Source organism: Bombus pyrosoma, linkage group LG1 (genome assembly GCF_014825855.1).
Source record: "Bombus pyrosoma isolate SC7728 linkage group LG1, ASM1482585v1, whole genome shotgun sequence".
In the NCBI taxonomy this organism is placed as follows: domain Eukaryota; kingdom Metazoa; phylum Arthropoda; class Insecta; order Hymenoptera; family Apidae; genus Bombus; species Bombus pyrosoma.
This window is the reverse complement of record NC_057770.1, coordinates 12,168,660-12,184,521: the sequence shown is the minus strand read 5'-3', so window position 1 is coordinate 12,184,521 and position 15,862 is coordinate 12,168,660. Positions and strand designations below refer to the sequence as shown.

The 15,862-nt window shown below is 33.2% G+C and overlaps 1 protein-coding gene and 1 long non-coding RNA gene across 11 annotated transcripts in view; one reads left to right on the top strand and one right to left on the bottom strand.

Moving 5' to 3' along the window:
* Window positions 1-350: 350 nt before the first annotated feature.
* The window catches only part of LOC122568637 (rho guanine nucleotide exchange factor 17), a 70,749-nt gene continuing 55,237 nt past the window's right edge, over window positions 351-15,862 (bottom strand). For 2 of the 10 annotated variants that reach the window (XM_043728600.1, XM_043728592.1), the window contains exons 12-25: window positions 15,394-15,510; window positions 14,455-14,741; window positions 13,166-13,303; window positions 12,649-12,740; window positions 12,312-12,534; window positions 11,234-11,325; window positions 10,223-10,490; window positions 9,211-9,318; window positions 8,117-8,356; window positions 7,843-7,910; window positions 7,281-7,607; window positions 5,957-6,130; window positions 4,708-4,991; window positions 351-4,253 (exon numbers count right to left, since the gene is read on the bottom strand). In XM_043728600.1, coding sequence (XP_043584535.1) covers window positions 4,729-4,991; window positions 5,957-6,130; window positions 7,281-7,607; window positions 7,843-7,910; window positions 8,117-8,356; window positions 9,211-9,318; window positions 10,223-10,490; window positions 11,234-11,325; window positions 12,312-12,534; window positions 12,649-12,740; window positions 13,166-13,303; window positions 14,455-14,741; window positions 15,394-15,510 — 2,397 coding nt within the window. In that variant the 3' untranslated portion in view covers window positions 351-4,253; window positions 4,708-4,728. Of the gene's footprint in view, window positions 4,254-4,707; window positions 4,992-5,642; window positions 5,895-5,956; window positions 6,131-7,280; window positions 7,608-7,842; window positions 7,911-8,116; window positions 8,357-9,210; window positions 9,319-10,222; window positions 10,491-11,233; window positions 11,326-12,311; window positions 12,535-12,648; window positions 12,741-13,165; window positions 13,304-14,454; window positions 14,742-15,393; window positions 15,511-15,862 lie in introns of those variants that run through there. The other 8 variants (XM_043728609.1, XM_043728617.1, XM_043728629.1 and 5 more) reach the window with 8 other exon arrangements.
* LOC122568745 lies at window positions 6,137-7,301 on the top strand. The gene is made up of 3 exons (XR_006317189.1): window positions 6,137-6,473; window positions 6,692-6,825; window positions 7,160-7,301. It is a non-coding gene; the product is annotated as an uncharacterized LOC122568745 (long non-coding RNA).

Sequence of the window (15,862 nt, the reverse complement as noted above, 5' to 3'; positions counted from 1 at the left end):
TGATATCCGATAGAAAAAATACATATTTTTAATTCTTGTAGGAAATAAATGTTAATAATTACATGTGATGTCATTTAAAATGTAAAATTGATGGCTTGTCTGAATCTGTCTGGTGCTACGATATGTGAGGATTAATGTTTGAATATAAAAATTCAAGTAACTAAATAAATTAATATTCGTGAGTTACTAAGTGCCAGTTTTATCGATTTTACATCTTAAATTTCGAATAAAATCTTACTCAACTTCGCTATTATTAATAATAAATAAAAAAGGATAATTTCAAACAAGTGATAATCAGCAATATGCGTGTAGGAGACAACGAAATAACGAAACGAGTGGAAAGGAAGGAATACATATAATACAAATATATTTTATACGCAATTACGTATCTCTTGCTTCTAGACACTTAACAACATTAATCAATAACTTACGGGACGCGATCGTTGCTGAATACATGACATCTTTCTTCCTTTTCTTTTTTATTGCACACTAGAAATATACCACAGTTGCATTCGTACACAGTATCAATTGCGATACATCTGGCGTACTTTCACGTACCTTAAGTAGCTACAATAAATAATAACTTGACTTTTTAATTCCACGCTCGTCTCCCACATTTTACGCGTCGATCAAAGATTTATCTACGTTCGTTCAATCTCCATGTTCGCTACGAGATAAACAAAAATACACAGAGACGATCGTAACGAAATTTCATAGAATTTGTAAATATTCCTTGTTGACTAACAGCACGTTGACTAACAAAAGATCGTCTACGCTTCCGGTACACGCAGTTGCATCCTTGAACATCGCACCCCATACGATTCTAGTTCACCATCCATCACAGGCACACGCGTCAACGACAGTTAGAACGATATGATTGCACGCGTTGTCTCGCGAAAAGATCGATACTTTTCAATTCGCGAAAGGACGCAAAGTCAAAGGCAAATATTCACGATTCTCTCGTCTTTCTTTTTCACTTCTTTCGTTCTATCCTTCTCACGCAATCGAGCTCAATCGCATGCAAACATGTATATACGTTTCGGCTACGATAATAGAAATCACACCGATAAACAAAATATAAGCCCGTACGTGGTCAACAATTTTTATTAGTAACAGATTGCATAGTTGATGGAAGAGATATAATAAGGTCATAAGATTGGACAGCTATCGATATGTATGTTCTGAGAACTAAAAGAAATGAAATTTAAGGAACATAAGACAGAACAAGGCGTTCGATAGCTGGTTCAAGACTATCGGATTAGAATTTTTGCATTTTTTCTAATATGATAGAAAAAGTTTCAGGAGATTTTGGGAATTTCAAGAATTAGGCTTTTATGGCTTCAATTCTATGTTATCGGGATTATTTCGAGTTCATCTAGAAGGAATTATATTTCGACGTTTCACCAGCATTATAATTATGCTATGCAGAGGTTCAAGTAACGCATGAAACTGTCGTGTGTCTTGTATTACAAAAAGTATATATAATATATAATATATTGACCATGTTACTGATGGTTAGTTAGTTAATCAAGTTTCATATAATTGATCAGTTAAACAATTAAAAAAATTTTGTACAGGATACAATCTAGAAAACAGGTTGTGAAGATATATAATTTGCTGTTTAGCATATAGTACACACATTTCATATAGATATTTTAGATATCAATATAAAAATAACTTTTGTAGTCTGAGATTCAGGACATTTTTATAAGATGCATACCGCTATATGTTTAATTAATATTTTAATTTACGACCTCGTTATATCAATTCTAACATCTATACCTTACTTTTGAGCGACAGGCTTGCAAACAACAATTTATCACACATACAGGTATGTCGATAATTATATATACATCAAAAAGATGTCTCTATTTCTATGATGATTGTAGAGCGAATCTCGTAATCGTTTTTCGGTTCGAGCCGGTCGTGGGAGATCGAAAATCAAAGCTCTAATGCTTCTTGCGAAATGTCGTATCAATATCATTGATTGAATATAATGGTTATGTGTAGGGTTAACATGATTCATTATATTGTGTTCTTTAAAATTATGCGACTCAGTCTTGAAGCATTTTGAAGCATCGCCGGCTCTTCCATCAAAATGATACAGCCCTCAGAAACATTCACTCCAATAATCTTTTATTTTTTTTAAATATAATTTTTGTCTCTTTTTTTGCATATGCTATAGATATAATTAGACAACGCATCCATACAATTTCTTTCAATTTTCGTAATCGAAGGATAACAATTTTTATTTTTTTTTTTTTTAATTTTCTGTTATGACCAAACGCTGTTATAAAAGTAAATAATACTCTGAATATCTCACCTTGGCTCCGCGAGAAATCTAAAATTCGTAAAATGAATTCAAGGAAGATTAGACAACATTCAATCGAGTATTTTGAAAGAGACATCCGAAGCTGTAAAGTGTCCTCGATCCTGATTAAAAACGAATCATTGCGATAAAGGCGAGGATTTTATAGTTACGACTTCGGTATCGATGAAACTAATCAACGTGCGAACATTCGCGCAAAAATAAAATTGGCTATTCCGAAAATCAAAAGGGCAAAGTGCGCGAAAATTGATCGTACAATTGAAGACCAAAAAATGATTGCATCGTGATCTTGAGTAAGACTATCTGAAGGATTGATATCAATTAATTATTGTCAAATACGCTGTATGTTAATTATATACGGTCGATATATACGCGAAGTTGTAAAAAAGTCAGACGAGTCGCTCAAAGTTGAAGCGAATAAAACGCGCGGGAGATGTATAAAGAGCTTAAGGTCTATCCAGAAGTACCCTGAACAGGGGAAACTATACGAATTGGCCACTCGAATTTTTGTACCATTAATACGGACATAACAACGACAGAATAATTTTATGCCAATATATAATAATTATCGCGATGAAGCTTTGAGGAACCTTCTTTATTCCAATATACATTTCTTTATGAATTCCACAATTTTTCTTACATCTTCAACAAAATTATTTTTTCCACCTACAATAACACTTTTATTTTCTTCTAAATAAAGAAAATATTAGGAAGACGAAAAGTCAGAATCTAATGTCAAAAGTTCAACGATTGAGATTTTATTTATTTTCCATTTTTCTTTACTGGAGATCAACTAAAGTATAATTCTCTTGACTTGCAATTACAATGACATTGCTATTCGCAAGAATTTCAAATCGGAAAGAAATTTATTTGCGCCCGAGTTCTTTATTATTTATCCAGTCTCAGAATTCGCTAGAATCCCATTAGCGATTAAACGCGAACACATTCTGCTGCGATCAGTTGAATTATTAATAAAACGAACAACGATGTTATACGTCAGTTCTCGAGCGCGCGGCGTCGATCGATGGACAATGATAAATTCGTTTTGGCACTCTAACTCGATTAGTTCCCTTTTAACGTTTTAAAGGTATTTTTAGGCCAGTGTCACGGTGTTGTGTTAAGCTCGATTCAACGCTCTTCCAGGTATCGTAATCCATTGCGTTCTAGTGTTAATTTCAACGCATATATATTATATTTAACACAACGAGCACAGTACACGCGTAATTACATCGATTCGCTTAAAACACGCGTGTACGGTCGTTCACCTGTACCATTCTTTACCAAATATCGAAGTACAACGGCATTTAAATTGCGATCACATAAAGAATTAATGCCGCGAGATCGAACATCGAGAAACCAACGTTTCATTCAGATCCAGTGCAAAAGTACAAACTTTCATGGAATCGATTTACTGAAATCAAACAATATTCAAAACAGCCAGATCAGAATGATATATATTTTAACAATTATTTATAGGTTCAATCGAACGTGATTGTTTTTTTTCTATAGTGTCTCAAACACGTGTGAACGTGTCTCTGTCGTTTTGAATCTGATTTCAGTGAACCTTTTCAGTAGTTTCATTTCGAAACGAGCCAGCGAGGTTCGAATATATTACTGTAACGATCTGACTCTCTCGATCGGTATTAACAAAAGATTTAGAGAAAGCTCTCTAGTCCGGTTCCATAGCAGTTTGGAACGCGTGCTTCTTGGCACCTTGAAAATAACGGACCTCCCTTATCCTGCTTTTGATCCACTCAGCCAAAACGAGCCAGAGAACTCTCCCGCGTTCTCTGAAAAATCGTCGGGCGAACAAGTCCTGAACAGTCACGATCGGACAATGACGGACCCGACCGCGTGTGGGTTGCACACGCAACAATGATTCCCACGGCATGTCATGCCGACGTGAGTGAATTGTGGCCCTTACCTGCAAAATTTCCCCATTTTTCAGATTTAAATGTGTACGAGTTTTAATGCTATTTTTTGGAATTGAGTTCAAGGTGATTGGAACACGATTAAGAACTCTCCTTTAACATTCTTATTTTTATTAACATATTTTATTGTATCTATCTTCTAAATAATTTTATCTTTGTAGATGTACCATCACACATTAAAACTTTTTCTTTATATGATTTTAATTTCTAGATATTTACATGCATAAATGCATAAATTGTAGAATTTCGCGAAATATGAGTCTTCAAAAATTGTACATTTCATATGTTACAACCTAACAATAACTTGTGAATTTAATAGATTTTACTTCAAATGAAAAGTCAAGAAATGTCCAAAGATAGAGCCGATCAATTTGATTTGTTAATAGTTTATATGTATTATCAAATGTGATAACAAATTTTAATTCAAATGCTTCGAATCGAACTCACCGAGGGCCGTGCTAGATTAGATCACACCTTCCAAAGCAGCAGATGGTTGGTCGAATCTTCGCGACCAGCCTGCAGCTCGGCGGATGCCTGTGCACCTCTGAAATTCTCGTAACCATCTCCGCCTGATATCACCAAGAGTTTCCCGCGATTGATGTTGTTCTGTTGAGTTTTGCTAGATTTCAGAGAGTATCTGTTCACTTTTGGACGCGGATCCGGCTTCGATAATGTAGTCGTTTCGACGCATGTGAGGAAACGCACGTGTCCGGTATGTCCATGAGGAACACCTGAAAAATATAACAAAATACAGTTTTACTTTCTAAATATTTTTCGACGCGAAGCTCGACGATATTATTTACAACAATGTTATTCACTAAAAATGTAATCTACTGCTAGCTCCAAGCTTTAATTTCGAAACATTATAGCGGGTTACCACATTTCTTACTTATTTTTGTTTTATTGTATATATATTGCAATTCTATTTCTAAGAGATGACAACTTTTTGTTATTCATACTTTCTAGGTCCGTGTGCACAATTAAGCTAATATTATTAATGAAATTTTACAAGTCATAAGACAAAATTTGCAAAGTAATACATGTTTTGGTGCAATGATTCCAAGTACGTTCAGATTACTTCACATGCAACGACCTAGTAATTAATGTAGTGAAGTGGAATATAAATATTTCATTGCGTTAATCTAATTAAAGCGCTGATTCTAAATAATTCTACGAAATTGAAATATTAATGACCAGTACAAGGACGATAGAAGACGATAGACGATAGACGATAGACGATAGACGATAGACGATAGACGATAGACGATAGAAGAACAATACAATCGCCGTATTTAAATCAGATTCAGAAAACGTTGAATAAAACATTTTATTCATCAACATACGTATTAACAAAATTTTGCAACATTCAAAGACCAAAATACCTTTTCGTTGATGTATTAGATACACCAGTTTTCCTACGACTGAATATTGCGTATATCAATTAAATTGTAGCAGAGATTGAAAGCTTGTAGCGTCACGTGAAAGGCTCCGTTTCCCAAGATTTATTAGTAGACAGTTTACTTAGATACACAGGGAAATCCAAAAATTCCTAAATGATTGATCGAGCCTGTATCTGGCCGGTGTCGAAGCAAACACTTCGTTGAAAAGTCACGAGTAAACTCGGTGGCCAGCTTCTAATTATATCGAAAGCAATAAGCTACGATTATAAACGATCGAACGTGACGTCAATACGTACCAATCACGATCGGTGGTTGGGACATCCTCTGCGTGGATGGCTTTATATGGGGAATTGGCACGGTCAATAGTACACCGGCACTCGTGCCGATCCAAAGCAACTCGTTGCAAGCCAAAAGTGCGGTAACCCTGAGACAGGCGGCCTTGTGCTGTCGTATTATGTCATCGCAACCTGCAGCAAGTTTAAAGCTTCCGTTAAAATAAATACCATATAATAAAATCGAGAAAATATATCTGGTTGTGTAAGGTTTACTTGAATTAAAGTTTTTGATATGGAATTTATTTGGAAAACATCCAATGTATAAGACTGAAGAAAGATTTATTAATAAAAATTACAAAATTTGGTGTTAATAGTAAACTTAAAAGTATGGCTAGAATGACCAATTAATAACTTCAATAGAAATTTAATAGATTTAGCTCATTGTACGTTTAGGGGGCATTCTATGATTTTTGGCAATGTAGACTATCGACCAAAAATTTGATGCCATTGCATGTTTCATAGGTTTCAAAAAGTAAAAGTAAGTTAAAAATTAAATTAAAAAAGTAAATTAACAAGAAATTGGATACAGTATTTAGTACTTATTACTTCTAATTTTGTACAGATATATAATTGTACAAATAAATAAGTGTACTTTATATGTATTATCGTCGGTGGTATTAGTGTTAATAATGCATGTTCAATATTGTTTTCTTTTACGTTTTATTTTCATTATGTATTTTGTCTAAACACGAACAGAGTCACAAATAGGCGGCCAAGACGAGAACTTCTCGGTCCAATTCGTGAAGAACAACCGTTAATCTACTTGTGAAACGACTTTGAAATGCTGAAAGGAATCTGGTGTTTCTACGTTTAACGACCTTTTGCATCAGGTAAGATCTTCTATTTTATCTTCGGTTATACACTCTCAGGTGTAGGTCTTTTTACGATCCTCACGTAAATTCAACTTGTATATTTTAAAGTTAGTTTCAACATAAATCTACAACTAACGTGGGAATAATATTTTAGAATTAGGTTTCTTTAACTTCTCTTTGTGGTAGAAATCACATTTTATTTCAATTAATTGAAATTTAATAAGTTACTTTCGAAGATAGTTCATAATTTGCATATATTTTCACATTTTCGTAATCAATATTGCATCTATGTCGATAAAAATATTTTTATTGAATGATATTTCAATGAAAAAAACTATGTTTCCTATCTTAGAGATGAAAGAAATGAAACGAAACGTAAAATTACGAAGAACCAAAAATATATCTAACAGAAGGATAATAAGCTATCACAGGTATCTTGTTTATCTAAAAGATTAAGATACGTAGAAACTTACTGGTAAGCATTTTGGTGACGGCTGGTGCTATATTGATGTCCGTCAAGCATTCATAACTAGCAGAGTGGAACAATCGCAGCACGGCGCTATTGTGCAAAGAAATCCAGACTCCTAGCCCACCGGAACTTGCCATGCAGGAAACCGACAGGGATGTGTCGTTGCTAACGGCGAAAGTGTGTTCTATATCTAGCGAGTGGGTGTTGAGGATTTTTACGGAATTGTGGCACCCGCACCAAAGTTTCCCGGATACCGGAAGCATTTTCGTAACTGGAGAAGCCACTGTGCCTACCGATACTGTCGTTGGGTCGGGTGTATTCCAACCACCCACTATAATTAAACGATATTTATATTGAGATTGTTTGACTTACAAGGGCGTTATAAACGCTAAAGATTTTTTTACAGAGCGTTTAAATTTGAAGAAATCGCATAATTTATCTTAGCTGGTTGTTTGTTATGTGATTAAATGTTTCATTGAGTTTATTGTTCAATTAGTACAAAGTTTATATTTTTTTATGAATTTAATTTAGAAAAATGTATATTATAATAGAAATATAGGACTTACTGTGATCTCGAGAATAGACAGTGATGTCTCCATTAGCAAGCGACACGAACACTTTATTATCCAAATATCTGAAATATTAAATATTATTAAGATTGTAGAAGAAAAGGAAACAAATATATCTAGACCAAAGAAAATAATAATAATCTAAACATTTTTGAAGCACTATTTATAATGGCTATATCATTAACGAATTATCAATAAAAAATTAATTATTAGAAATTGATTGTTTGATAAATATAATAAGGATCAATAAAGGAAACTTGAAAAATCTTACATGATGCAATGCACACTGCTATTGTGCTGTATTTTCACTTTGTTCTTTTTTATCCTGATGTTGTCGTTACAATTGTATACATGTATGCATCCATCTTCGGTTCCCAGCCACATCGTTGGTTGGTTAACGTCTTCTTCCGTTGTAACATTATCAATACTCGGAACGTCGCTGCTCAAAGCCAGGCTACCCGTATCTGCACATGGAATGTCGTCCGAGTCCGAGTCGTCGGAGCTCGAGCTACTGCAAAACAGCTTTCTTAGATTAATGACGAAGCATACTACTAATGATATAGAATAATGTATTAAAAATTTCTCTAAAAATAAGCTCCTGTCGTATGTTGTTAAATCGATGCAGAAAAAAATACATTAATTTTACAGAAATGGTTTTAAAGAAAAGATATGTACCTATAGCGAAAAATTGTATAATATATATTATAAAGGAAACTTTCTATTATGATGTAAAATAATATGAAATTTTATTATAATAACATTTATTATATTAAAATTATACTACTTAAAGTATATTTTTTAATTATATCTAAAATATTAGATATATAAATTTATAATATATAAATAACTGATTTTATATATTAATAATTAATTAAGAATATTTTATTACAATGCGGAATAATTATCTAACGAATTTTTGAAGTGCGGCTAATGTATGTGAAAATTGCTTATTCTTTTATCAATATATTTTTGATAGCATCAAAAGGAGCCTACTTTTAGTACTATTTTAAAATAGTATTAAATAGTAGTAAATATCTTATAATGAATGTTTAACATATGTAAAATATTTATATATAAAATATTTCATAATATATTAAATCGTAAAATAAATTAGTCGTAAAATATTCTATAACAAGAAATCAACCGATAATTAATATCACTTTCAAAATCATGATGGAAATGTAAGAAGTGACGGAATTCCTGGTTAGAATTTTTATTCTTGACATACATACAGATGAATTTCATAATATAATCTCGATTGTATGTAATTTTAGTAAATTTTAGTTATTATTCGCTTTTACGAGTTGACTCCTCGTTATATAACACTACTACGTTCCGATTCAAATTTTCAGTCAAGAGTATTACCTATCTAACTGTATGTTCCCGCCACTGGCATCGACATCCTGGACCGAGATGCTTATGCCGCTCTTACTGTTCGCGAATGAAATGTTGTTAGTCACGCACGAATTCGATCTAAAATATAATACAAATAAAATAAGGTCCCTTTCTACTAGCCTACAAAGTATTACAAAAAAAATTATTCCTTAAAAATTCCTTATCATTTTAACCGTTTTCTTTTTTTTTTTTTTCAAGGACCTCTCTGAATTAAATATGTACTTTCCATGTTGCTTGAAACTTTCTGACATCGTCACATTTCGTTGGATAAATATATTAAGTTGATGATAAGATATTAATAATATTTGACAAACATTGACACCACTTTTGGTATGAGAATATTAGGTCGTTTCATAGCTTTCGTCGTTTTTTAGCAAATTTTGATATGGAATTATAGAGAAGAATTATGAATTCAATCATTACTATATTCTTGTTTGTTTCCTATCAACCGTTCCCATTTAGAAATGAACTTTTCTATTCCTAAATTATAAAATATCAGCGATTTAGAATTTTGTCAAGATTTCCTTTTCAGGACTACGAAAATCAACTTTGAAGTGAACTCTTGAACTCTTAATTTGGCTTTTCGCTTGCCATCCTTTCACCGCCCTGTCAATCTTCTTGAAATTTGCAGATAGAAATAGTATACGACACATACATCTTTCTATTCATAATAGAAAATAAAGATTAAAAATTAAATGCTAATTTAAAAAATAGACATTTAAAAACAATAATAAGAAAACAACAGAATTTATGAAACAACCTAACACCATATAATAAATACACTCCACAAATGCAATCCAGGAGTTGGAATACAATATTCCGTCGATTAATTGGATTTAAACACAATATACAGACAAAACATGTTCCCAGAAGTCCCACAACCAGCTCACACCCAGAAGCTTCGAGCAACAGAAACCGCAAGAATCCAAATAGTGAAAGCTCCAACTCACATCCTCCAACCTTCGTGAAAAAAGAATCTCACCTTTGGGTGCACGCTGGAATTCCCGCGACACATAGGATCCTTGCGTTGCAGACTCCGTTACAAGATGTCACTTGTGGTGGTTCCGGAGTGAGACTCAACACGCAGACTTGACCCACGTAACCATCGCTGTTGCACACCCAAACGTCCCTGGAACCCTGTCCATTGGCCAATGTGGGCGCAGCGCAGGTGAACTGCAAGCCAGCCCGAGTCTTTCGAATTGGCAGAGGTCCCACAAATTCTGGGCAGGGCCTCCTATCAGCGGACAACGCTGTAAGTCGAGACACATCGACACTGATCAGAAATGTACGCGTTCTGGAATGGACTATGGTGGATTTCACGAGTTTTGATTATCCGAAGATGTTTATTTATTTTGGTGTTATTATTCCAAATTTACCTATTTATCTACTTAAATACAATATCATTTCTTTACAATACACTTATGAATCTAATTTATCTATTTTTTCAAATGTTCAATATTAATCTAAGAAAAAAAGTAAAAAGAGGTGGAAATTATACTATGAGTGGTTCTAATTCGATGTCCGCAGTTTGTAAACATCTAGAAGAAAAAGACTGAGATGTGATATATCAAAACTAAAGTGACCGAGACCAAATACGTACCACTCACACATCAATCCTAGCTGTCTAAACTACGAGAAAAGAAAACCCTACAATAGATTATCCTCAATTGGTGTGATGCGGGTCACATTGCTGGCAGATATAATACACTTTCTTTCACGCGTCTTACAGTTATTTAATGGAGGCTTTACTGTGTCTTCAACTTCTTTTAATCTCCCCCCTCCCCCTTATTTTCTTCTCAATGTTTTTGAAGTCCGTACAACGCAAGACCAGTTGTCAAGCAAGTTCTTTACTAATTAATTCTTTATTTATTATTTATACAATAGCGACCTGGTCCTTATGATACTAATTGAGAGTTAACTAGCAAGTGTTGTCTTTCAATGTCTCTAACTAAGTAAACCTCGTGAATTCCACTATAGTCGCGGGACAACTCACCTAACTTCTGTTTAGCCTCGTTGAAGCTCTCTTCCCAACTGGCCCTTTTGTCCGGCTTTGTGAACATTACGGAAATGTTCTCCATTCCAGCCCTGCAAATATAATACTTGAGACTAATATCATACGAGCTACTTGATGTCACGTTGGTTATTGGGCATGATTCGATGCACGTGGATCAGAAACGTGAGGCGAATAAAGCGCAAAAATACTGTTATTGTGAGGCTATACCGCTTTGTGAACCGCTAATGGATGGAATGTCGTCACTCGATAAACTGTCACCATGCAGCTTCGAATGAAATATTCCTTCGTTGTCCTTTCATTCGTGACGTTGTTTGTTAGAAATGTTAGGTAAATGACATTTGCGAGCGAAGATACGAGCTCGAACTTCGCGAGGAAAATGACGCAGTGAAATGGGAAAACGGGACTCGTTCAATAGGAACTATCGTAAATTAGGAAGAATTCATGGATTATGAAAAATCTTTTCGTATTCTGGGTTACAGTCAAGTCGGAGATGATCAGACTAAAGAAACTTTAATACAATTATTTAAGTATTAATAGTAAAATGTAATTATTAAATTTTTATCGAATATTTCGGTGGTCTTTCTTCGCTTGCATTACGTGTTTTTTCATATACCTTTTATTTCAATTTGTTTGGAGCAAATTTTATACTTTAGTGGTCCGTAGTTCTAGAGTTCATAATATAGAGTGAAGAACATAGCTAAATCAACAATCAAAGGTTTCGTATAAATCATTTTTTTCTACCACTAACATTAATGTATACAAAAAATATAAATGATACAAAGTAAAAAGGTTTCAAAAGATTGTGTATGTTTAATTGTATAAGATCTAACTATCGTAAATTATGGGACTGGTTCAATGAAGGAGCTTTTCATATGTGATAGAGAAGAATAAATTTTGAGATGATCAAAGTGAAGTAACGTCTAATAAAAGCGATTCAAACGTCAATGATAAAATGTGAATGTGTTTATTAAATTTTTCTTGACATTTTAATACTAGGTATTTTAAAACGCTTAACGTAGAATGTAATGATATGACATGTGAAAGACGTGTTACTTACTGAGTGTTAAGTGTTAATTCCAGACAAGCCAACTGCGAATGTGCTGCGTTCCTTTCAGCTAATTGACGTTGTGCCTGACCCAACATATCCTTGATAAGATCCTCTAATTGTTGCTTCGCACCATGCAATGTAGTTGCGAGTTCCTGAAGCTGAGTCAACGTTGCACAGTCTTCTCGAAGATGGTCTACCTCACGAGCCATTCGCCTCAGGTTTTCATCTTTGGCTAATGGAAATAAAATTTAATTTCTAACCATGGAATTATTATTTTTTTTTTTTTTTTTTGTAGCATTTGTTAATATTATAGTACTAAAGAATTTAGCAGTTTCTTCTTCCTTACCTTTCATAACTTCTAGGTCGTCCAGCGGTATTCTCATTAACATTTTGTACTTATTTGCTTCCAATAGGCCAACCAGACTATTTGGACAGGAACTTTTGACAGAAAACGAATGCATATGTACAAAATGATAAAATATTAGAAAAAATTTAATTTATATAAGAAGCAACTGTGTCTGTGCATTGTATATTTATAATAAAAAATATCTGACAACTAATATGAAAATAGAAAATACAACAAAAATGTACAGAATATATAAAAAAAATATATAAAATGTCTAACATAAAATACATCATATTTAGTAGATGGAAAAATCTTCTGTTTCAGTTCTGTTCATAAAAACATAAATGTACATAACATTCACAATATATATATTATGTAAAAGAAATACGTGACATTTCTCTACTATTTCTGCTATAATATCATCAACTATAATATTAATAAGTATATCGTAAATTATGAATTAACAGAGAGATAAGCATTTTTCTAAACAATTTGAACAAATCAATTACACACTCACGTCGATGGTTTTCTAATTGTCCCGCTTCTCCTCTTGATACTGGTGATAACAAGCAAATCGGAAAACAAAAATAGGGCACGTTCCTTTCTGGTTCCTTGGTTCGAGGCTATGGTGACAAGATCGTGGCGTACGAAAGCTCTACGACAAAAATAGACGCATCAATTCAGATGAATTTTTTGTTTTCATAGCAATTTCTATCGCAACACGCATCGCTATTGGGAATCGATACGGTGTACGCGTTTAAAGCTTGAATAGTTCATGAAATGCTGAAGTGAGTGCAACGTTTTACGCGCAGCTATTCGATGAAAGCTCTATTGTGCGTTAAACATCTTTCAATCTTTTTCCCCCTTATTTTCTCACGGATCATGTAAAAATACGAGTTCATAAATGATACCTAAATTAAGTATAAAAACGTTTTGAAAACGTTTTTAAAACATTTAACCGTTTTTCAACCGTTGCTTTGACTATTATGATATTAAATGTAAAAATACGTTTCATATTTTATTTAGAAACGATTCGAATATTTTTAGATAATTTTTAAAAGGTCATAATATTCAATTGTAATATTTTAAATCGAAATCGTATGTATATTCTACAAATTGTAGAAAATTAATTTTCGTAGAGAAAATTTCATGAAAATAAAGCAACATTTCTAACATTATTAATAAGGTGTAATATTTAATTGATTTCCTTTGATTCCTATTTTTTATATTTTCTTTTTCATATTTCTAAAGCTATCATGCCCCTGGAATATTGAATATTATCTCTGGTATAAAATATGTTTTTTTTAATTGCATGGAAGTCGTGGTTGATCTGGCACGTACAAAATCATTTTACAAATATTTCTAAATATAAAACTTGTCGACAAAGAGTAGCTGTTATATAATAACTGTACATATCTGCCTCTATTGTATCTGCATATGTTCATTATATTTTACATTTCTATGAAAAATTTCTATATTTCAAATACATATATACGCTAACATAAAAGAATGATACAGTTGTTCATATTTGACATTCTTTTTACTATCAATCAATATCTCAGTCTATGTTAGAAGGAATTACCTATACTTCGTTTGGTAATTATAAATCGTATTTGTTAAAGAACTAAACATCATGCAGAAGTTGCTATTACAGCACAGATTAAACCCTCTGAAAGAAAATTTTAGAATCGCAGCCTCCTCAATATTAACAGATTTATCAAACAATTTGTCCCTGATTCACTCAATTTTCCCCCAAAATGTGTCTGATCATAAATAAACGTACATCATAAAAGAAAGTAAGTTCACCTGTCGTTCGTCACGATACCAGCGAGTCCTTCGACCAGCGCCTGAACCTCCCTCAATGTACTTTGCTGTTGCTCCCACTCGAGAGACTCCCTTTCCGTGCAATTGATCTTTACGACCAATTCGTGCACTTCTTTCTGAGCAGCTTGGAGTAACTCGAAATCCGGATGCGTGGTATCGGTGTGCTTCAACAACCTCTGAATTAGTAACTCGTAACGTGGTATCTTCTGCACCGGTTTGATCAATAACTGATCTAGCCCAAGTTTTCCTTTGTGCTCCCGTTCCATTGCCTATCGTGTAAAAAAAAGGGGGTAATTGACCAATTACCAAATTTTATCAGATTAGTATAAACGAAATAGAGAAATATAGTATATGGAAGAATATTGGAAATATAAAGGATATTGAAGAATTCATGATTGAATATTTCTTGTCAAACTATGTAAGTTAGTTCTATTGAGTACATAAAGGTTTACAATTTTGGGAAAAAGAAGGAAGTGTGTAAAGCGGGCAACTTGAAATGTTATGAGAATAGGAAAATAAGAAAATACTATAATTTGACTGTGAATATCTGCACAAATTCAAACTTTTATGAAAACAGTTAAAACGATAGAATCTAACCAAAAATTTGTTTTATCCACAAAATATTATAACGATTCAATACTATATGGTATCTCTTGGATATTTTACATACTTTTGCATACTATGTGCATTTTGTACATTTTGCACAAATACATAAAAAAGAAGAACGTGGAAGAATTTTATGGTTAAATATTCGGACGCAAACTTGCATGACTGTACGTTCGTTTCGTTGAATTTAAGGAATTTATGCGGGGAAGGAGAAGGAAAATATAATGAAGGTAAAGCTACTGTATTAACAATGCAGAAAATAAAAATGTTAATAGGAAGAGAGAAAATGAAAAAAAAAAAAAATAGTTGGTATACCTCGAGGAATCGCGCGAATGCCGGTTTCGCTTGGCAAGTCATTTTTATCGCCTTCCTCGCGGACTTCCAATTATCAAGGAAAAGTGTGTACGTCTCCAGGACGACAGCCTTGGTGAACTACAGAAAAGACAGCAAATAATGAATAACAAGTGGAAAGATAATCTCTGATATACAACGCGCGTTATCTAATTAGAATGGTCATTGCATTCGGTTCTTCGAAAAGTGTCCATCGTAAACAACTTGAATGTAACTTTATAGAATGGAATAGATTAAAATTTCGTTTCTTTTTTCAGGAACTTCCCTGGAAATTTTTCTTCAGAAACATTCTTTTTCAGGAACATTCCAAAAAACTTAATAGAATATATACTTTTTAAGAAGGTAAGTAAAATAATACGAATTAGAAGAAGCATAACAACGAATTAAAATTTTAGTTGAACAAAATGGTGATGTGTTTAATAAGAAAACATAC